Source organism: Cyprinus carpio, chromosome B5 (assembly GCF_018340385.1).
Source record: "Cyprinus carpio isolate SPL01 chromosome B5, ASM1834038v1, whole genome shotgun sequence".
Lineage (NCBI taxonomy): Eukaryota > Metazoa > Chordata > Actinopteri > Cypriniformes > Cyprinidae > Cyprinus > Cyprinus carpio.
Window position 1 is genome coordinate 27,859,902 of NC_056601.1, and position 24,829 is coordinate 27,884,730.

The following is a 24,829-nucleotide window of genomic DNA, read 5'->3' on the forward strand; positions in this document are numbered from 1 at the left end:
AAATTACTTGTAGAACATCTAATCATAACTTTGACACAATCTTGCCAGAATGTTCTGTGAATGGAGTGTGATTCAAACGTATAATAATGAGAGGAAAAACAGAACCCCTGCAGCATAACTAACTGATTGAACGGCAATGACTTTAAGAGGCGCAAGATCCTCCAATTTTACTCACAGATTGCAATTTTGTTCACTAAAATTATTTTTTCATTGAACTATAATGTTTTGTTGTATTTTTCAGTAATTATATAGCAGGTTATAAATGATCTTTATGAAACAGTAATAAAAATATTCCACTTTCAAAAGGATTTATTTTCATTTTGACACCAATATTTGACAGTTGTCTAAGGCAAGACACCATTATTGTACAACAACAACCAAGAACAGTGATTCACAAGAATACCAAATCAATACATTCTGCCCAATACAAGTCCAAAAAAGTGTTTCGTTATATCAAGGTGAATATAAAGCAAACGGCAATGGGTATGTGACATTTGCTTTAATGAGCAAAAAAGATGCAGAACTGAAAAATCTTAAAGGAAAATAAAATTATAAATTCATATTCTCAATATAATCACAAATCACCTTCTTCATAATGATTTAGAAATGAACACGCTGACCAGCAGAATCTGACATGCACATAAGGGCATGAATAAGAAAATAAATATAATCTTAAAATTTCTTCACTGTTTTGGCACTGATTGTCATCTGTTCTACATACTGGATCTATATACCCACATCTCATCTAATAATAAGCATTGAGCTCATTTCTGCTAATAAGATTCCCTTCGCATGCCTATATATTAATTTCTCAGAATAAAATAGTAATAATTTAAAAAAAAAAGCATGACAACCAAAATTATTGAAAATATCAAACACTCGCACTTGCAAAACATTTATTTGGCTTTGAAAGGAAAGTGAATTTTCCAATACTGCATCTTATTCATATTAGCTTTTAAATTTTGTATGGCTAATGGAGTATAAAAATATAATGAGTATTAACACACTGGTTTTGGTTACTTTTTTGCAATACATAATGTTGCAAATGAACTAGGTTTGAAGAAATCAGACATGAGCAGTGTTGTGAAGGTCCTACGAAAAATAGAGATTACCTAAAGAGATTATCTAAAACACATACAAATATCTAGAATTAAGTTGCCTCAGCGTTTGTCAAAATGCCATTTTCTCGCTATAGACTTTTAACTTACAGTATTTCTAGTAAAAAGAATCTTGTTCCAGAATGCCAGATTGTGATTTCCAAAGATATTCCAACAGCAAACTATAAAGATTAGAATGTAAAAGAACGATTTCATGTCTTCCATCATCCACATTTTCTCTATTCCATTCCATCTAGAAGTGACACATCTCGACACCTCTACGATATTGAAAGGTGGCAGACAGCACGATACTGTGAATATCCATGACACGTCCATGCAAAGACATATACACTGACACGCTTATACTCTCACTCAGCTAACCATGTAAACAGTGAGACAGCACGCCACGTGTCCTAAGGCTAAGTAGTCATGGTACAAAATTTCTATGGGTTACGAACTACTAATCCAATAGATTACGATATCAGAGCACTTAGTAGAGCCCTGTAGACGACGTCAAAACAGATACCATGACCCTGGAGGGGTCGAACTGGAGACAAAAAAGACAAGATGAGGAATGAAAGAGGAGAGGAAATACAGAGAAAGGAGAAGCGATGTAGAGGAGACAAGAGATCTTACCATGTAGGATAAATCCTAGAAAGCCCTAGACAACACATATGCTAGGATTCCTACCACATGTACAGTACAGTCATGATACAATACTTGTCACAAAGTAGTCAGACTAAAGATCAGATAGAAACCATGCTAAAGTCAACATGAAATCAAAATCGATGCTTTTTGCGCAATTCTGGATTGTGTGTTCCCTGACAGTGACGAAACAACTGAAAATCATTTGGTGAAATCGCTGTCAATGCGATAAAGTTGAGCAGAGTTTAACTTTATGCAAATACGCAGCTATGTGATGTTGTGTTGTCTGTTACAGTCGGATAATACAGGAATGCCTAGTTTGGCAAGCTCCAGCAGCGATTTAAGCATGAACACACCTTAAGGGGTCGTTGACACAAAATGCGTTTTGCATTCCACTGCACTTCTTTTCCAGTGTTTCTACATAAACTTGCACTAGACTGACATTTTTGACCATTGCACTTGAATCTTGCATCTTTTGCAGGATATCACACAATTCAGCATTCCAAACACATAGCAGTCAAGTTAAAAGTTATTGATGTCTCTGCATTTTTTCATTCCGCTGTTTTAAAAAACAGAAACACACTCTGTGAACTGGCCCTTGTAGCGCATAAGTCACTGGTGAATGCGACATGTAAAAAGATGTTTTTCTTTATATTCTTCCATCAAATTGTAATAAGACGTTTGTAGGAAAGTATCATAAGGGGCCGTTCATACAAAACTAATTTTTGCATCCCACTGCAAATTCATTTTCATTTTTTTCTTATGTTAGCCTACATGGACATTTGTTACTCTTGTGCTTGCATCTTTTGCAGCGTCTCACATGACACAGCATTCTAAAAAGTAAAAAGTGTTCTTCCATGTATGTGTACTAAAAAATTGGCTGTTTACACAGAACTCTTTTTTGCATTCCACTGCTAATCTTTTCCATAGTTTTTTGTTTTTTGTATGTAAATGTGAACTAGACGGACGTGTTTGTTTGTGCTTGCATCTTTTACAGTGTCTCACACATGACGTGGCATTCTAAAAATATAGCACTCAAGTTAAAAATTGTTCATGTATGTCAAGTGCATTTCGCACTACGTACATGTTTGACCTTTGCTGTCATGTCTTTTGCAGCATCTTACGCATGACATAGCATTTTAAAAAATGCAATATTCAAGTTAAAAGTGTGCTTTTTCCATTTTACTCCCCTGTGTCATGTGTTCTTAAACGCAAAAACACATTTTGTGTGAACAGGCCCTTACAGTGCATGAGTCACTGGTCAAAGTCCTGTTTCATTCTAAAATATAAAATGCAAAATTGGTTTGTGTACGACATTTCATGTTGACTTTAAACTAGCAGGTCGAAGAGCTGGACATTACTTTGAAATTATTTTTGAGAACATTAACCACAGGAACATGACGGCACGGCAGTCACAACTTTGAGAGCAATAGACTTCATCAATATCCTATAACACTGTAAAATGCTAACAGCTGGTTAAGATGGTAATTGACATGAATAATATACAAACTGTACTTTACTTTACCGAGTGCTGCATTAGCCAAGAGTTATCCCTTTCTGTGTGCCTGCCTTTCAAGAACCTGAGGAGAGTAAATACGCATTTTCAGAGCATGTGTATTGTTATCATAAAAGTTTCCCTGGCTTAATAAGGTGCCGATGACAGCATGTCACCTTCAGCAGGGTATTCTCAACATCCTCTATGGCAGGACACTGTAAAGTCACGAGCTCTGCTCCAAATCCTAAGGAACTGCCCAGCTCTCTGCTATCTATCTTACAAGGCAGTGTCCTAAATGAAATGTAAGTCTTTTAATGCACCACTTCCCATGAGAAACCAGACTAATGCTTACAGTTGATTACCTCAGACAGAGTCTGAGGTTATTCTGATGTAGCAAATTACATAGCATACATAAATATTGCCTGAAATAGTCACTGAGACAGAGCTGTTTTACTCCAATCTTTTCAGAATTGATTAATATTTGAAAATATTTACAAGTATTTCTCACAGTGCAGTCTGGGATTGCCCAATCCTTGAGGAGTGAGATGCTTTGCCAAAACAAGATATCTTACCAGACAGCATCAAATCTGAGAGTCTGGTGCGTGTCAATAGCTATGTTTCCATCCACCTATTTGTATACACATTTGGGGTACTGCGTAAAAAAACACATGATGGAAATGGCAAGATGTGCAAAAATTCAAAAAATGTATGCAATCAACTGAGGCAGATACATTTTTTATCTGATAAGAAATAAACATATGCACACAAACTATACTGTAAATAAATTCCTTGATGTGCATCTAAAAAGTCATGTGACTTTTTTGACTGGACTAACCGGTGGACCGATCATGTTGCACAGCATCTGAAATGTTTTAGTCATTTTTAAAAGCTTAAGCCAAAGTCTGTCGCCAAAGTAGTTCGGTATGATAACCTTACAGAACTGTCTGCATTTCCAAACAGCAGGCATCCGCCTCCGAATGCAAACTGTGTTTATTGCATTTTGTCTGTGTGCTCTGCGCCTTACGTAATTCATTTTACAAAAAAGACCCACAGTGGCTTCTTAGTGATATGTGGCAACAGTTTTCAGGAAGTTACGATTTTGTTATCTTCATCTCGCTGGATGGAAACGGTGCTTTATTTATAAAAATTTTGAGCGATATTTCAATTTTGTGCATAAATTCAATTCACTACTTTGGGTGGAAACATAGCTAATGATGCCTAGATAGACAGCTCATCTAGAGTTTGGAACAGAGCACTGGAAAACTTAAGAGGATCTGCTTCAGTATATCCAGTAAGAACCAGAATTGTGTTCTGTTGTGCATTAATCCCTGGTTGATCCTGGAAAACCAAATCCAAGAATCACATATTATTATGCATGTACTGTATATCTAAGATTGTTTCTGAGTGTTTCAGATTTAGTCTTGTGCAGCTAGAAAGGAATAGGAGAGGAAGAATATGAATAGAATGACTACACTGAACAGGCACAAACATTAGTCTGCCCTCTTGTGTTTGCTGGAGGGAGCCACGTACTAAACACTTGCTTCTGCCCTGCAACATATAAGACAACATCTCCAAACAACATCACAGGACAGTAAAAGTACAACGACATCACAGACCCAGCAGAAACCTGTGACCCCAGCCTGGAGCTGATATCTGTCTCCAGAGAAGGTGCTGTAGCTTAGCTAAGGTTCCTCTGGCTTGGTTGCATTTTTTCCTGAGTTAGATCTGTCATCCGTAGCGACCGGGTCACCGAAGGACCCGGCGGTCCCACCGGTCGGCCTGCTGGAGCTGGAATGTGCAGAGGTGTCTTTGGAGTGCGGTTCGTTGGGGTTTGCGGTCTTCCCTTCGGCTCGTCTGGAGCTCCAGCTGCTGCTCTGCTTCTCTTCAGTCTCAGGGCTGGAGTCACAGGAGTCGCTCTTCTTCACCTCATCATCAGATGTGAAGTCAGAGCTGTCAGACGGACTCAGACCAGCTGCGGCGGATGCTGGCAGTTGAATCTTAGGTGATATTAAAAGACAAGAAACATTTAAAAAAAACTGTGTTATTTATTTAGTACATTGTACAAGCTGTATTTTGAATTAGCATTTATTTTCATCTTTTTAGTTTTCATATTAATTTTAGTTTACACCAGTAATTTTTTGTGCACATTTGTAATTTTGATGTTTGCTTAATATTTCTATTTAGCATTATTTTCTATTTTAGTTTTAGCAGTTTTAATACTTGGACTTAAACCTATAAAGCCATATGAAATAATAGAAAAATCTACCATTAATATAAAAGATTAAATATAATAATATAAAAAGTTTTTTTTTTTTTTAAATCTACCATTTATTGAACATTAGGAAAAAAAAATATATAGAAAAAATCTTTGGATCTCTGGATCAATTTATATAGTGTTTAAATGCGCTTTATAAATAAATGTTGTTGTAAAAGAATATGGAGATCATACTTGAGGAAAAACAGCAAAAATATACAATTGGTTCACATGCTGATATCTATATGGACAAAAAGTCAGATGAAATCCGAATAGCTTATAATGTAAACCAATAAGACCGAACTACTTACATAAAATACATAAATATCAGTTGTCACTTTATATCTCTCAATAATGTCTTACCGAGATTTTTATTCAATGCAAAGCATTTAATGCAAATATGTAATATTTAAATGGAAAACATATAATACAATGAAATACAAATGGATCATATTTTATACATTTTAACATGATTTTTTTTTTAAATGATGCATGGAAAATCAAGTAAATCTAAATTGCTTTAGTCCAGTAAGTGTTCATCTTAAAATATTACTAAAAATTAGCAACAACATCAATAAAAAAAATTGTTCTTATGGCCTAAGTCTTATTTTATTTCAGTTAGTTCCAAAAGCAATATTTAAAATTTTAAAGTCTTTTAACTTTTTTTCATCTATCATTTATATTTAATTTTATTTCAGCTTTATTTCAAATGACGAAAATACATTTAGTAGTCTATTCAAACTTTAAGTATCTGAGAAGAGTTTTATGGTGCATATTTAGTACATGCAGCAATTAACAGTTAAGAGATTGAGATTACCTGGAATGGCTCGGTGACACCCACAATGGAGCTCATATTGTTGCTATAATAACCCAGTATGAAGTCCCCAGAATCCTTTGGCAATTCTTCCTCGGTAAAAATCACCTGAAGTTTCCAAATCAGAAACTCTTAATTTTCAATAATTTTCAAGCTTCGATATGTCTTTTTCTTGCAGCTAAATGGATGTATGATTTGCCCTTACTTGGTGCTCCTGTCTCAAGAAATCAGACTCTTCCTGCTTGGCCCAAACATAACTCACATAGTCTTTATGATGTTTAAACCCAACCTGTGAAAATACATTTTTGTACTTAAAACACAAATCAAGTAACAAAAATGATATTTGCATCACACTACATTTACCATCTTACTCCTATATCTAAATACTCAGAACTGTTGAAATGATTGAAATAACCTTGTAAAGCCCAATCCAGTCCCAAGAGCTTCGAGCAAAGTTGGGTACCACCTTGAATTTGGCCACTGCATCGGATATCTCTGTCCATTCATCCTCTACAAAGAGTGTTACTAAAGGCATGTCCACCCTATATGGGAACTAAAAGGACCAACACATGTTAAACACATTGCATAGACTCTCACTAAGTGTATACATTCATGACAGGTGAAACAGCAACCTAGTACATTCATAACAGTATTCAATGTGTAGCTTAGATTTGCTAATGATTTAATCACCCTCAGGCCATGCAAGATGTAATTTGTATCGCAATAAAGTTCATCGCCTGTTGTCCTCTCACATCAAAATACACCAACATATTTGTTTAGAACTGTTTTGGACTGCATATTTCTCTCCTGATTCAGACGAGATGACTTTTTCACTGGAGTAAGCAATATTATGTTTAGAGGACTCATATTTTAGCTGAAAGCAACAGTTTAAAGTTTTAAATGTCTTAATGGTGGATTTGTTTCTAACAAACACACAGCTTTAGGCTTCACAAGATGTTAATTGATGGACTGGAGTCATGTGGATTACTGTGATGTTTTTAGCAGTTGTCTGGACTCTCATTATGACGGCACCCATTCACTGCAGAGGATTCATTGGTGAGCAATTATGTGATTCTACATTTCTCCAAATCTGTTCCTATGAAGATACAAACTCATTTACATCTTGGATGTCCTGATAGTGAGCAAATTTCACCATACTCATATTACCCAAAAAAAGGAATTAGTCATTATAACTAGAGCCATGTTAGCTTACCTGCAGAGTGAAAATAGAGGAGACGGGCTTGTGGTCACTGATGGTGTACTCCATGTGACTTCGGTAAAAATGCTGTGACACACGAGTTCCGCTGGTTAGACCTGACAAAGAACTGCGCTTCGACATGCTGTTGCTGACCTGAGCCATCGGCCTCAACCTCCAAAGAATACGATCAGTCCATGCTGGCTTACGCTTTTTACCACTAAGAAAGATAAAGAATCACTTAAATAGCAATGCAATAATAACAGTAGCACTGCAGGAACTAAATACTACAGATTTACAGGAATAGCAGCATATATTCACTTATAAGATGGAATACTGAATTTTACTTGGTCACTTTGAAAGTAAATTATGGAAGCTTGTTTCTGTCACTAAATAAAAAATAAAAAAGGTAACTGTGACTATATCTCACAATTCGTACTTTTTTTTCTAGCAATTGCGATTTTACAGTATGTCTCGTAATTCTTAATTATTCTCAGAATTGCATGAGTTGACAAGTTGTGAGTTACAAAGTCTGAATTGCATGATATAATTGCATGTAATTGTAAGAAAATGTCAGAATTGTGAGCTGATGTTTTGTTTCTCAGCATTTTAAATTATAACTAAAATTATATAAAATTGCTTGTAAAAACAGTTGCGAGAAAATCTCAGAAGAGAGTTTGTATCTCACATTTCTGACTTTTTTTAAACATGCAATTGTGAGTTTAAATCAAAATTGTGAGATAAAAAGTTGCAATTATTATTATCGTTTTTTTTACTCAGTGAGGGAAACAAACTTTCACAGAAAATTGCTAATAAATAAAATTCATTCATTCATAACTCCCTCCCCAATCCAAAATGAAACATAAACAGCTAGTTCTGAAAACAAAATTAATTTTTCAATTAAATAAAAAAATAAGACTGAGATTTGCTATATAGCACATATCGCTTTATGTGAGTGAACTGCATGTATGTGAAAAGAAAAGAAAAAAGAGCGCATTACAAGTCCTTAACTCTTTTTAGTCCATCTGAATCTGTTTAAAAGCATGATTTCAAATGAAGAATCTATAGATCTAAATATATAACATTTCTTTACCTGGTATCATACATGTCTGTACCCACATCAAACTTATATGTAGGAGAGAATTTAAGCGGCCCCTCGTGGAAGCCTTCAAGCACAGTCTCACTGCCTTTAGCCATGTTCAGCTGCAAGACGCAGAGAGAGAAGAATCAAAGAGTACAACACTACAATTAGTGTCAATATTAATAATACTAGCACAGGGAAATATACAGATTAAAGAAACATATTTATTTTGTATTGTTTTGTCAACATCATGACCTAAACTAAAGGGCACCCAAATGCCTTGAACAAAACAGTCGCTCTGACTTCAATGGCATTTCATTTTTTCATAATATTGACATAATGTTATCTGTGGAAATATGGTCTTTGACGTTTAGAGGGACTCACCTGGTCTTTTTCCCATAATGTGGACAGTTTGTTATTGTCAATGGCTGATTTCACAACTTGCATATCCAGGTCCTCGATTCGAAAGTTCAGGTCTCCAAACCAGAAAACCACACTGCAAACATTTGTCCATGAGTCACATCATACAGTTTTCAATATAAATTTCAAGGTCATAAGGTTAGTTTAATTAACTTCCATCATGGATTGCATCACATTGGGCAGTGGGTCACTCTACTAACCCGATCTCATGAGAAAACACAACAAATCTTACAAATTGTTGAATTAAAATACATTTGTGCAATTTGCAGAATAAAAGTAAATCAAACCATCATTAGAGTGTGAGCAGGTGGTACAATGATATACAAAAAAAGAAACAAATTGACCACTAATTTACCAAAATATAAAATTCCCAATTTCTTTATTTTTGACTTGTGATCAAACCGTATGGTATTTTGTAGTAAATTAATCGGTCTCCTGGTAGAAGCAAGTCAAACGATGCATATGCCATCATGGACAGATCGCGTGACAAAAAAAAGTATGAGCAGCACTGAACGACGTACAAGAAACAATTAAAATATTTAGCCATGTCATCGCAATATCAAAATATTATTGTAGATACATGTTGTTTTAATTTTGCATGAAAAACAAGTTGGGTCACAACTTTATGTCCAATATAAAATCTGGGACCAGAAGCAAAAACAGTTAAGAAATGCTTCCCTGGGGGGAATTATAATACAACTGCACCATCTATTGGTGAGGGGAAAAAAATGACCTATAATAATTGTGCAAAAATTTTTGGCACACTTTCTTAAGGTCCTGAGAACGAAATGTAGTTACAGTAATAACAATAACGTATTTATACTTTAATTGTAAAGCACGCATGTGTGAGTGTGTGTGTGTGTGTGTGTGTGTGTGTGTGTGTCTTACTCATGATCCAGGACGCCTGAAGCTGCTTGTCCTTCAAACTGCTGCTGCTGCAGGATGCTTTCAAAGTCCTCCATGCGCTGGTCTGAGTTCTCCATGTGTGCAGGCAGATGACAGTTCAAGAAACAGATTGAATGGCCAAACACATTCATGCGAGCGCTGACACCTCCTTTATTCCCCTGCAGAGCAAGAGGGTCAGAGATCAGTTCATTTATCTAGACTTTTTTCACCAGGTCCTGATCACCTGATCATCATGGTTGATCAGCTACAAAGTGTCCACATTATTTAATGTTTTCATGTCATGCTGTGGCATGCTGCTGTGTTTTTCTAAAACATATTGGCTGTTAAAATAAAGCGCATAAAAATGCCTTATTCTGCAATAACAATATTTTTGATCCCTTAATCCTACTCCATATCTAATTTACAACTACCTTACTAACTATTAATAAGCAGACAATTGGGAATATTGTATATGGTAAAGATGTTTAAAGTCCTGTAGTCTTTTTGGAAATTGAAGGTCAATCTATATAATAAAAATATACACAGGGGTTGGTGGACGTGCAGAATTTTGTGATGTACATGCATTTAAATCAATTTCCATTAAGATCTGCAGGCAAAACTTGACTCAGGCGAGCAGAACTGAAATGGTAACTAATTAATCAAAATATGGAACAGGTGTGCGGTAACCATGGCAATCAGTCATTAGAATTGAGACCTCTGATGAAACATGCGCTGCTGTGCTGAATTATGAGACATACTGAGTAAATGTCAAAATGTCACAGCATATAATTTGTCAAATATATCATTTTACCAACCATTTTAATTGCTGAAATACACAATCTTTATATAATTTGCCTTGTAGCAGCTAGGAAATAAGCCACAACCACTTCTACCAGTTTCACATAGTATTTACAGTATTAAATTGTATAGAGGTCCTAAAAAGAATTTACATACTTCCTAACTTGGACTTGCATGATTATTATTATTATTATTATTATTTTTTTGCTTGATGGGTGTGTTTGTGATATTTGATTTCAACCCCTTGGTTTGGTATTTTTTTTGCTGAATGAAATGTATTTAAACATTTTATATGTGATAACATGTAAGTGTCTGGGTTAATTTACAGGAAATAAATAAAATTCAGTTATTACTTAATAACTGCTTTAAATTAAACTCTCTCTCTCTCTCTCTCTCTCTCTCTCTCTCTCTCTCTCTGCAGTAACACTTTTACATATTATGGATTATGCACATTGCAATGCATTATATATTTTCATTAATAACTGCAGCCAAAGTTAAAATGTATTATAATATTTGCATAATCATTGTTTGACATTTCAAATGGGTTGTTTTTCATCTGTTTTAATGCATTATACTTTCTAAAGGTGCAGCAATTATAATGTATTATAACTTACAATTATTTATGAGATCATGCAATGCATTATAATGTACATTACAAGACATTAATGCATCAAAAACACTAATACATTTTATATATAAAGGCTTCAAGTGAAATTTTACCTAAAATTCTTTATCCTGCAGTTTTCATCAAACCTTTTAGAGACTGCTTATGCTCGTTCATGCTCTGTGAATTCAGATGAATGTGACTTGGATTTTACTTTATAACTTATTAATACCCAGGGGGAAAACAGTATGGCTTTGGAACTTCAATCATTAACTTTGTTATAAAATTTGACACTGTAATTCTCGCTGCGAGAAGTGAGTTTGTCATTATGACGGCATCATTTTATATTCATTAACTGTTCAGCACATTATTAATATTTCAGTAATGCGCAGCATGAGATACTTGACAGAACCTCGTTAACAGCTTCCTGTAACCTTTAACATCTTCACACGAGGATAAAATAAATTGGTAGATATATCAGCTGAGAAACATTCAGATACAGAAACGTGGCATTCCACCAAATAACTGCACATTTACATCAGAAAGGGAAATATGAGATTGCACCCAGAGAAACGGCCATGAAAAGGTCAGATAACGTACCCAGATCCCGCCGAGGCCGGTGCGAGTGGTCTGTGTTTGAATGCCTCTCAGGAACGGCAGGTGAAAGTACTTGGCGAAGACCAGCAGCAGCATTCCCTGCATCCTCTGAGAAGTGACCTACAGACAGAGAGAAACACACAACAGGAGATAAGCATGTATAGTATGCAACATTGTTTTCACGAGAGATTATTTTTCCACACAGAAAATAAAGCCAGATAAAATGAGGAGGAGTCTAACTGATGGAAAATAGAAACATGAGCCGCAAGACCAGCAGAGATTTTCATCCTCAGCCACTCAGTCACTGTTACATAATGTGACCCCTGAAGCTCTAATGACAACTATATGTATATGTGTGTGTGTGTGTGTGTGTGTGTGTGTGTGTGTGTGTGTGTGTGTGTGTGTGTGTGTGTGTTTAAAGGAAACATTACTGACCAGTACATATCCAAAGGGGCTGAGAGCATCCATGCAGACCTCGCTCCACTGGTCAGTGAAAAGAACATCTTTCAGTCGTTTGTTGATCATTGAGTTCACTTCCTGTAAGCTGAGACAGGGTGCAAGAAAATACAGACATGAGATGAAGCTGAATTTAAAGGACAGAAAAATATCAGAATGGAGAGGTAGAACAGACCTCAAGGCAGGCGGTAGATTATACTGTATCTCTAGTGTGCTTATGTAGGTCATGTCCTAGATTATGACCTACACATCACAGCATTATAACATACTAACTCCATCTACTCTAATGAAAACTTGCTTTACAAAAATTGACAGTGTATTATTTTGATTGTCTAGATTTTCTTCTCTCCAGAGTATGGATCTGAGTTCCTATTGATGTCATTAACAGGATACTAAATAAAGTTGATAAAATCTCATGATCTGATGCTGCTTTATTTGGATTAAAATATCATGCTTTCCTTGTCTATGAATCATTGAAATTTAAAGCCTGTTACATGAAGTCTTCTTGACCACATACTCAGTAAGACTTTGTCTCTTTTTAAAGAAATTAATAGTTTTATTCAGCAATGGTGCATTAAATTGATAATTAAATGCATTTAATATGTCACAAAAGGTTTCTATTTCACATAAATGCTGTTATTTTGAATTTTGCATTCATTGTATATTCTTGAAACAATTGTTTTCAACATTTATAATAATCAGAAATTTCAACTCTACATTACGGAAATAAATTACATTTTTGAAATATTCTCATAACATAATAAAACAGTTATTCTGAACTGTAATAATATTTCAGAATATTTTCACTGTATTTTTAAAGAGCACAAGAGACTTCTTTCAAAAAAGACTTCAACATTTCAACTGGAAAGGTAGTTCAGTAGTTTGTATTTCATTATGGTTACACTGATTGACCTTGTCAAACTAAATATTTCAGTCTGTTTTGGAGGTAGAAAATCACAGTGATTGTTGTTCTTTTAAAATAAAATGCTGCAGTGAAATTGTTTTTATTTTCTGTTTACACTGAACTTTAACCATGTGATATTCAACCAAAAACTTGAAAAAATTATTGTAAAAGAATTGAATGGTTGTTACAGTAACCTTTGTAAATAACAAAAAAAAAGACATTTTCCACATTTTCTGAGAAACTGTCAGTAGGAACATTTCCAAGTATGCATCTGTGATCACTTTTCATGCTAAGCACCTTTCATTTAGAAAAGCAGCGGCTCTCAATGGAAATCTCACCCTATAATATACATGTCTGTGTTCCCATCACCAACATTCAGCCCCAGTAATGAAGTGATGTCATCAGGAGGCATGGCTGAGCCCACGTTCCACGTGATAATGTGCACCTTTTGGCAGAAAGAGACATTAGAGATTACACATGTTCACATACTGACAGTCGCCAAGTCTCTACTAGGCACCGCATCCAACAGCATTATTATGCAACTGTATTATAAGGTGAATTTGAGTTTAATTCACTGCTGAATATCTTTAGTTGGAACAGTGAAATAACAAAGCTGTGACTGTTGACACTGACAGATTGTGGGTTTGGCCTATAACTCATCTTTTCAATTTACAAACAGCAAGCAAAGACATATTAGTGAATAAACAAATTAAAGAAATGGAAATGGAAAGGGAGTAAGAACATCATCAGGACAATTACATACAACACTGCACACTTGCAAAAGCAACCTCGCTTTGTGTCATGTCACATTAAATGTGTTAGTAAATCATCTCAATGAAGACCCAAACAATGTAAGGAATATATAAATATTCAGTATATTTTTCAAGAATTCCACAAGCATCCCCAAATATACATCAATTTCAAAAGAATTGTTCACCCAAAAAAAGAGAATGTACTCAACCTCAGGGCGTCCAAGATGTAGCTGAGTTTGTTTCTTGATCAGAAGAGATTTGGAGAAATGTAGTATTCCATCACTTTCTCACCAGTGGATCCTTTCCAGTGAATGGGTGCCGTCAGAATGAGAGTCCAAACAGCTGATCAAAACATCACAATAATCCACAAGTAAGCCAGTAATGGACTCTTATTCTGACGGCACCCATTCACTGCAGAGGATCCACTGGTGAGCAAGTGATGGAATGCTACATTTCTCCAAATCTGTACTGATGAAGAAACAAACTCATTTAAAACTTAGATGGCCTGAGGATGGGCACATTTTTAGCAAATTGTAATTTTTGGGTGATTAATTCCTTTAATCTATTCATATTCTTGAATATCTCAAAAGGTTACTAAGTATGTGAGAGTGTATATGTGCTTCAAATTTAATCTTGCCTGCACCTCTGACCTCACAGCTGATTATTATGTTAAGAAATTGACAACTTGCATTTAGCCTAATGACGTATTTCCATTTTCCAATTTAGTTTTTTAGAGTGTTTGTGAGAATGTTTAAATATCCACAAACTTATTCAGAGACAGGAGAAAAGATTCTGAACACTGCTGCAGTACAGAATTTTCCAAACCTAGTGAAACAGGAAGTTTTAATCCAACCTAAGCCGATCTGAGAAAGCAGGGGCTGGTAAACATACCAAGATTATTTATATCATATACAAGATTATTTCAGCACAGATCCACCTGCAGCACAGGATAGTGAAGTGTGTCAGCGCTCTAAACTTGTACTTCCACAGTGTGTGTGTGTGTGTGTGATACCTGATCAACTCACTCATCCAGCAGTATTAAGATCAGAACAAACTTACCCCTTTATTTGAAAAATGCCCATTCAACTGAAAAGTTTGCTATTGTCCTCCTGCTTTATCAACAAACTAATAATCTGTTTAAAACTGTAATGCTGCTTTGACACAATCTGTAGGCCTATTGTATAAAGCACTATATAAATGAAGGTTACTTGACTTTATTTATTTGCATTAAAACTTGCCTTCTCAAATTTACTGGACTGCTGCAGGTCAATGGGGAAAAAGACTGTTGAAAAGTTTTGGGGTCAGTAATTTTCTTTTTTTATACATACAGGAAATCAATACTTTTATTGAGCAAGGATGTAATAAATTGATCAAAAGTGAAAGTAAAGATGTGTTGTAAGTAGAAGATTTCAAAAACATTAAAAAAAAAATCTTCCCAACAACAAATATTTAAACAGAATTGCATGTTTCATTCGTTCAGAGTACACATTTGCAAAGGAAAATATACAGGCTATTTAAGCAAATTCAAAATTCAAGATAATTTGCATGTCCAAAAGATGTTTTATTGTTTTAAAAAGTAAAAGTAGCAATAATCTGTGTTCTCATGAGTAACTGTATGCACTATATGTAGATGCTGTGAATGCTGTAAACCATAATAATGTGGAAGTAGATGTGCAGGTAACTACAGTTCAGCCAGCAGTCATACCCAAACCTGCACAAATCTAAAGTTTAGTTCGTACCAAAGCAAAACACTTTTGAACTGGCTAAAAAAGGCCTTTTAGTTCACTTGTTCGCCCCAAAGCTGAATACAGCGCAACAGTTGACTTTTCGAGAGGAAAAATATTCCATCCACTTTCACTAAAATTTATTTTAAAGGGGTCATGAATTGAGAAATACAATTTTCCTGGATGTATTGACATGTAAGAACATCAGAAGATATGCTGAAAGAAACTTGCTGAATTGTATCATGTCTCATATTCTGGCAAGCGATTGTCATGTTCTTATATAAAGAGTAGCTTAAAACCACAATTCACTGTCAAAAAATCTGCCGTTAAAGGCAACAACAATTAAAGAAACAAAAATGTGATATTTATTGTGAAAATGATCAATATTGATTTTAGTGTTTTATGACTGTGTAACTGTTTTAATGGCCCTAATGCCCAGCCTTATTTCATGAAAGCCTGTTTCAACCACTGAATAACAAATAAAAAAGGTAATTCTGACTTTTTATCTTAAAATTCTTACTTTTTTATATAAAAAAAGTCAGAAATGCAAATCAGAAATGCAAGATAAAAACTCGCAATTGCAAAAAATAAGGTTAGAATTTTTTCTTGCAATTGTGAGTTTATATCTCGCAACTTGCTGAGGCCAGCAGGGGATGCTCAACCTGTGGTCTGTGTGGGTCCTAATGCCCCAGTATAGTGACGGGGACACTATACTTTCAACAAGCACCGTCTTTCGGATGAGACGTTAAACTGAGGTCATGTCTTTCTGTGATCATTAAAAATACCATGGCACTTCTCGAAAAGAGTAGGGGTGTAACCCCGGTGTCCTGGCCAAATTGCCGCCACTGGCCTTTGTCAATCATGGCCTCCTATAAATCCCCATCTACTTGATTGGCTCTATCTTTCTCTCCTCTCCACCTGTAGCTGGTGTGTGGTGAGCACACTGGTGCCATTGTACTGTGTCTGCCGTGGCATCATTTAGGTGGATACTGCACACTGGTGGTGGTTGAGGAGATACCCCCCACATGACTGTAAAGCGCTTTGGGTGTACAGCAATACACAATAAAAGCGCTATATAAATGCATCATTCATTCAACTCTGACTTCTTTTTCTCAGAACTGCAAGATATAAACTCACATTTTCGAACAATTGTGCCTTTATATCACGCATTTCTGACTTTATTATTTGCAATTGCGATTTTATATCTCGCTGTATTTCTGAGAAAAAAATCTGAATTGTCAGTTTATGTCATGCAATTCTGAGAAAAAAATCAGAATGTCAGATAAAAAGTCGCAATTACCTTTTATTTTTTATTTAGTGGCAGAAATGTGCTTCTACACTATTTATGCACATAGTCAATTACAATTGAAACCATAATGCAACACTTTTTAAGTGAGTTACATTGTTAAAATCATACCTGAAATCCTCCACCACCTGCGGCTGAGTGTCGGCGGTCCCAGCGACAGACAGGGCCCTCTGTGGGTGAAAGACGGGATCGGTAGGTGGTGGTCTGTATGACGGGGCCTGAGGAAGCGAGGCGGCCCTCATTGCAATGTGGCTCCGAGACACTGCAGTATGTCCTGAAAGCTTCTGTCCAGCCAAACTTGGAGGTCCGGGATCAACACTGAGTGTAGGCTGAGGTTCTGAGGGGTGATTGGAGCTGTTGGGGCTGGTTGGTTCCACCTGGTTGCTCAGCTGCAGTGGTTTAGGAGATTCTGGAGACTTGGGCTCCGATACGTCGATAGATCCTTCCACATGCGGGCTCCTCTGAGGCCGACGGGGCCTGGCTGGAGCCATCAGTGGTGTAGAAGGGGAAGGAGAAGATGTGGAGGATGGGGATGTATCTGCTGCTCCTTTTGGTTGTCCAAATGATGCCAGATCATTAGTCTTGCACTGGCTTTGAATATGTTGCTCTGGTTCCATCCTTATCTAGCAAAATGAAGCACACTGGTGTATCAATCAGCATGTGCATTTCAACTACGTTTACTTGTTAACTACATTTTCAATGTCTCCTTGGTAAAACTCCTGATAAAATCACAATGAGGCATTTAAAAACAAACATAGCATGACAAAATAAAGGCTGCTCAAATAACGTTCATGTACTGTTCCCATTTATTTCCAAATGCAAAATGGTTTGAATGAAATGATGTAAACAGCAACACCTTGTTAAAAACAAGCACACTTCAGCATACTTTTAAAAAGAGTTCTTACTACAGAAATAATATACTTAAGTGCAAACTGAATATAATGTTTCAAACATGTGAACTGCATGTTAATCACAACTAAATGAAAATGTACTGATTTTTTCTGAAGTTGGACTTAAGTACATCTGAATGAAATTGTAAAATGTAATTTCATAATTTTATTGTCTTTGAAATAAGGTTCAAGTGTACTTTAATTTCATTTCTATTGAAATGTCATGTATTATTTATATTTGTAATTACACATTTGTAATGAAAGAATTTAGTACATTTAAAATAAATTCAGAAAACACTTTATTTAAGGTGTCCTTGTTATACGTAACATATACTCACTATTATAATAACAATAATGAATATTTCCAGGCAAGTAACCCTAACCCAAAAGTTAGGCCACTGATCACTTTTGTTTTAATAACGGTTATATTGGACACCTAACTTAGTGACATGCATAAGCTGTATTTTAACAGGTTAAAATCTCTGTAATCCTTTGGGTTTGTTTTAAGTTAAAACAGGAACTCAACAAAACCACATGAGCAGTGTTGGGTTGTTTAGATTTGTCAGGATCCTGCCCTGACAGTCTTGTCTGGCCTGTCTTTGTTTAATGTGTCTCTGTTTATATTGTGCCTGAGCACATGGTTGTGTCTTTGTTTATGTTGGCCGTGTGCTCCTCTTGTCCTACCTCCTCGTTTTCAATCACCACGCCCCCTTGTTTAGTCCTTGTCTTTCCAATTAGGTTCACCTGTTCCTTGTGTGCTCTGCTCCCTTTATATTGGGCTCATTTCCCTCTTGTCTTTGCTGGTTCGTTTTGTGTGTGCCTTGTGTACAGTCTCTTGTTTGCATATTTAGTCTTGTTAGAACTCTTTCTTCAGAATATTGCATCTTGTCTAGTTCACTCTTGTTTTTGTTTGTTCCCGTCTAGTTCCAGTCTTTGTGGTTTAGTTTTTATTTTAACCCTAGGCATTGGTTTGCAAGTTTACTTTTGATCTGTCGCTCCTGTCTCTCCTGTTGTATTGTTTTTGAATGTCAGTTGTGTTGGTTCCTGCCCTGTTTCCTGAGTCCTCCCTGGTCGCTGGTTCTTCTGACCTGACAGACATTCTGGTGCTTCAAGAGTTCCCATCAACAGAGTCAAACCTGTGGTTCCTTGAGTTGCTACCAGGTCTCCTTTGCCACAGAGTCTGGAACTACCTCCTTCCGACCAGCCTGTTCTCCTGTCGTGTGCCCTGCCCTATTGTGTGGACTGTCTTCCTGCCTCATCTGTTTGTGTTCTCTCTCTTGTTAATAAAACTGTTCTCCCTGTTAATTCTGCAGTTGGGTCCTCCCTTGCCAAACCCTGACAAAACGAACCAGCCACTCTAGGACCCAGCAGAATGAGTATTAAGATTGTTCCACCTGCCACTGTGGAGGGGAGATTGGCGCTCCAACAGGCACTGGCATCGCTTCGTCAGCAGGACCAGGAACCACGGTCCTATGCCCAATTCTTTTGGACCATGGCTAGGGGCCTTGAATATGATGATGCCGCCCTGAAGGAGGCCTTCAACCTCACTCTGGATGACCCCTTACCTCGATGGGAGATGGAGCAACTGCATGTTTTGAATTTCTGGGACTTCTCTAATTATGTGCATCACCGCAAGGACTGGCAGATCCTTAATCCTCCAGATGATATCAGTAGTGACCACCAACCTGCCCTCCTTCCCTCTTCGAGTCAAGTCCACAATCATCTTCTGACTCCCACTGAGAAACGAAGGGACAGAAGGAAGCGGGCGGCCCAAGTCGCTGTATCTGCCATCGAGTCCTCCGTGCCGGCTCCAGCCTCTGAGAGCAGTTCAGTGCCAGCTCCTGCCTCTGAGTCAGTGAAGCCCTCTGAAGCAGTCAAGGTAGCTTTGAGAGAAGTTTCCCAGTCAACCTCTGTTCCGGTGTCTGTCAAGTCTGTCCCAGTTAAGTCAAAGCCAGTCATGTCCAGTTTGGATAATCCTGTGTTTATGTCAGTTCAAGTAACTCAAGAAGTGAGCATGCCGACAACGTCCTGCCCTGGGAGGCGTAAGGGTAGGAGGTCCCGTGCCAGGAGGGCTAGAACCCTTTGCTCAGAGACCCCTCATATACTTACCCTGGATGATCTCACGTCGCCTGCTGCTCCTGTTATGGCCATGGAGGCAGGTTCTGAGCAGTATGTTTTTCCTGCCATGGTTACAGATGTCAGTCCTGAGCTGCCCCCTCTCTCTGTCACCTTCACTCATGTCAGGCCTGAGCAGTCCACTCCTGACACTACCATGGAGACCACTCCTAAGCAGCCCACTATCCCAGTCAGATCTATGGAGACCATTCTCAAGCCATCAGCCCCCACAGGCACTGAATATGCTTTCGCCCTGGAGCCTCCAGAATCTGCTCGAGCCCCTGACCAGAGTCTAGTGTTTGGCTCTAGGTCTAGAGTCTTCTTCATCCCAGTTCAATCCAAAGTCTGTTTCAGAGTCAGCTTCGGTACCAGTCCAGGAGTTCATTCCTGAAGACCCAGTTCCTGCAGCCACAGAGGACAGTCAGGCGTCAGCATCAGTCATTCAAGAATCTGTCCCGGAGTCTGTTCCTGTGGCCCCAGAGGGCAGTTCAGAAGTCCCAGAGGGTGTTCCTGAGACTGTCTTTGAGCCAGTTCCAGCTCTGGAGAGCAGTTTTAGCAGCCCCCGAGGGCAGTCAAGAGCCAGTTTCCCGGGTCAATTTTCATAGCCCCAGAGGGCAGTTTGTCAGCCTCCAGGGGCAGTCAAGAGTTGGTTCCTGAGCCTATTCCTGCAGCCCAGGAGGGCACTTCATCAGGTCCCAATGACTGTCCAGAGTCAATATTTTGAACTTGGTCCAGAGGCCCCTAAGGGCATCCCTGTGATAGCCCCAGAGCCCACTCCCAGACTCTGCTCCTGCTACAGAAGCAGTTCTTGTCAGTTTTGTCACATCCTTAGAGGCCAACCCTGAAAGTCTTGTCAGTCATGTAAAGCCCACAGAAAGTAACCTTATCTCTCATACTGTACCTTCGAAAACTGTCCCTGTTCCAGCCAAGGAGGTCCTTCCCGAGAGCCCTGAACTTCTCATTGAAGCCACCTCAGAATCCCTTGCTAGTCATGTCTTGCCTACCAAGAATATCCTGGAGTTTGCCCATAATGCTAAGTTCAGTAGGAGACCTTCGCCAGTGAAATGTGTTGGTAGAGGTGCCACCAACTATGCCCCCACCCTTATCCCACCCGCTGTCTGTCCCGGTCTCCAAGGTTTCCCTAAGCAGGTACCACCCTGGTCAGCCCCTGGAACATTTTCTGCCCTCCCCATCCCACCCCCTGTGTTTCCTGACAGGCTTGGACTTCCATGGGTCCCTTCCCACCCGCCCCCCCAGTCGGTACCATTTTTGGCCCCCTACCAACCCTGTGCCCCCATTTAACTCCACCCAGGATGGACACCTGGAGGCGTCCTTTGGAGGGGGGGTACTGTCAGGATCCTGCCCTGACAGTCTTGTCTGTCCTGTCTTTGTTTAATGTGTCTCTGTTTATATTGTGCCCTGAGCACATGGTTGTGTCTTTGTTTATGTTGGCCGTGTGCTCCTCTTGTCCTACCTCCTCGTTTTCAATCACCACGCCCCCTTGTTTAGTCCTTGTCTTTTCCAATTAGGTTCCCCTGTTCCTTGTGTGCTCTGCTCCCTTTATATTGGGCTCATTTCCCTCTTGTCTTTGCTGGTTCGTTTTGTGTGTGCCTTGTGTACAGTCTCTTGTTTGCATATTTAGTCTTGTTAGAACTCTTTCTTCAGAATATTGCATCTTGTCTAGTTCACTCTTGTTTTTGTTTGTTCCCGTCTAGTTCCAGTCTTTGTGGTTTAGTTTTTATTTTAACCCTAGGCATTGGTTTGCAAGTTTACTTTTGATCTGTCGCTCTTGTCTCTCCTGTTGTATTGTCTTTGAATGTCAGTTGTGTTGGTTTCCTGCCCTGTTTCCTGAGTCCTCCCTGGTCGCTGGTTCTTCTGACCTGACAGACATTCTGGTGCTTCAAGAGTTCCCATCAACAGAGTCAAACCTGTGGTTCCTTGAGTTGCTACCAGGTCTCCTTTGCCACAGAGTCTGGAACTACCTCCTTCCGACCAGCCTGTTCTCCTGTCGTGTGCCCTGCCCTATTGTGTGGACTGTCTTCCTGCCTCATCTGTTTGTGTTCTCTCTCTTGTTAATAAACTGTTCTCCCTGTTAATTCTGCAGTTGGGTCCTCCCTTGCCAAACCCTGACAAGATTTTCGCCTTTGAAAAAGTCTTCAACATATATACTGTGACCACTATTAGAATGACGTTTTTTTTTTTGTTATTATTAATATTCTTATTTTCAGCATTACTGTGCAAAAATGTATAATTTTTTTAATTATTACAGTACAATATTCTGTATTTGATTACACTATAATAACATAGACAAAGCACTCGGTTAATATTTGATTGGTTGGCATGATAGCTGAAGAGTTAAACACAGAGAAGCTCTTCCAAGGTGATGGGTTTCATCTCTAGCTTGAGGGGAGTCTATTCTAGTTTGAAAAAACATTCTCCATGAAATGACAGCTGACAGGCTGGACAAAGGACTAGACAACAGACACAGCTGTGAAAGTTGCCTACCCACAGGAAACACTACTTATAGTTGAGTCATTTGAAACTTACTTCTTGGTCATTTAAATATCAGCATTTGCACCGAATTGGATATGTTGCTCACTTTGGGCCTCTGCATAAAACTTGGGTGTTTTATATAAGCCATGATGTATCAAATCTTTTTTTTTTTTTTTTTTTTGCTAAAAGTCCAATTCTGTTCTATTTTTAAAAATAAATAAATCTGACTTTTATTTTATATGACAAGATTAAAATCACTAAAACCCTCCAGTATGGCTTTCAACAATACAAACACCATTATCCAAAGCCATTAGTCTGAACCTATAGGCATATTAAATATTGAGACAAATAGCCAACAACCCAATTTCAAATATTTATACAGAGTCATGTGTCTACTGTGTTTCTGCACAGCTGACATGCTCTTCGCCTCGCTGTGCTCTGCTCTGCCTGCCTGACCGGCTTTCACTGTATTGACAAGATTGTTACAGTCAAGCACACGTCTAGAGGTATTTGCTTATCAGTGTGGAATAACGCAAAGCATGTGACCAGCAGCAAAAACAAAAGAGACTAAAATATAGACTCCACCTAGCAAGGACCCCGAATGCAATGAGTTATTGTGTATTTATTTGAATATGCATACACACATATACACCCACATCAATGGATGCGTGCAAAATTCTAGCAGTGAATCATTGTGTTTACAGTTGAATATGTGTTTGTTTATAAATAGATGGGCAGACAGAGAGACAGATAGATTGACAGATGCTTTTTATGCATGCAGCTGTGCTGAGTATTGAAAACTTAAATGCATAATTAGAGAAGCTTGAAAAATTAGACGTTTGTGGGGGTGGGTGGGATTCAATCACTTCATATCAACTGAGTGAACTGTACTTGTTGTGTTGTCCATGGTAAAGTATAATTAAAATCATTGCAAATTAGTTAACATGGTGCACTGTTGTTTTATGAGTGGTTTTCTATATGCAATATAAATATTCTAATACTTCTGAATCATAGTTATACACTTGAGGTTGGAGATTGAGAAATTGCTGAAGGTCACCTTTCAATAATGTGCATTATGACCTACTTCTCTCTGTGTGTGTGTGTGTGTGTGTGTGTTATTAGAGGACGAATGAAGAAGCTTTTGAACTATTCGATATCTGATAGCGCTAATTACATTGAAAGGCTGTCTGCAATGAATAAAGCCCCAGTTACACAAATTGCACATGCATTTCTCTCTTTCAAGCACACACACACACACACTAACACACACTGATTAATGCCACACATTTATACATACAATATAAATTATAAACAATAAATAAAACCCAGATAGAACACATGTAAACAATTCAATATCAGTTAAACACCACTGAAGCAAAGACACAGCACTTGGGTCCAATTTAAATGTATATAACCACAGCTGTAATCATAATAACATAATAACATATAGGCTATTATATTATTACATTTGACACGAATGATCAATTATTACATTATGCACGAATGATCAATCTGTGCAAGCACTCAGCATGTTTGCACTTGTGCTGTATTACATAATACAGTTGAACAATTGTTTGCATCAGTCTATTTCTTACCCAATTTCCTCGTTCAAGACAGACTGAAAAGAACTGGTGGTATGTTGACAGGAAATATTACTGGCACCGCTGGAAACCAGGCTCCCTGATAAATGTATTTGTGTTCAGAGAGCTGATAAATGTGAAAGCGCGTTCACTCAATAGATAGATCCAATGTGTGACATCAGTGCCCGTTCTTACGGTTACATTACCGGCGAAGGACCTTGAGGTCTAGAAGGAGAAAATGGGTCGCTGAAGGCAGGTGCATTTCATCTGCGGATGTCGCGGGGTTCTTCGACGTGAATCGGTTTCGCCTAACAAACCGCAGCGCCTGCTGTCAATGACAGACGCGAACGGTCTCTGCTGTCCTTCAGAACTGCTGCTCGCGTTTCATTATTGCAGCAGAGCTGCTGGCGTTGCTTTCGTCAGCGATTTAATCACCGCGGACGTAACGCTCTTGTCACGTGGTATTCCGCTGAAGCGCCGCTATATTAGATATAATAAATAATATTTGCATTTCCACCAGAGCATGCGAGGTAGCCAAAAGGTTAAAGGTTTAGCATTTAGCATTGGTTTCACGCTCTGTTTCAATGTAAATTATATGCCGCATGAGAACGCTTTGCCGTTGTCATGGCAATCAGCGGGTATCCTACATTTAAGTATGCAAATGATTTTACGCATTGAATGCCAAATGGAAGCCAAATGTGGATTTTTCAAATTTTGTTACATT

At 38.0% G+C, this 24,829-nt stretch overlaps 1 protein-coding gene across 1 annotated transcript; it reads right to left on the reverse strand.

Annotated features, from left to right (window-relative positions):
* Positions 1–284: 284 nt before the first annotated feature.
* On the reverse strand, positions 285–24,551 carry LOC109111006 (inositol polyphosphate 5-phosphatase K-like). Its single transcript, XM_042725141.1, has 13 exons — positions 24,121–24,551; positions 17,139–17,650; positions 13,584–13,691; positions 12,321–12,429; positions 11,889–12,005; positions 9,890–10,065; positions 8,966–9,077; positions 8,594–8,703; positions 7,519–7,720; positions 6,721–6,858; positions 6,511–6,594; positions 6,309–6,413; positions 285–5,234 (listed from the first exon to the last, which is right to left on the reverse strand). Exons 2-13 carry the CDS (start codon positions 17,642–17,644, stop codon positions 4,920–4,922), a joined length of 2,082 nt encoding a protein of 693 aa, XP_042581075.1. The 5' UTR covers positions 17,645–17,650; positions 24,121–24,551; the 3' UTR covers positions 285–4,919.
* Between the last annotated feature and the right edge of the window lie 278 nt (positions 24,552–24,829).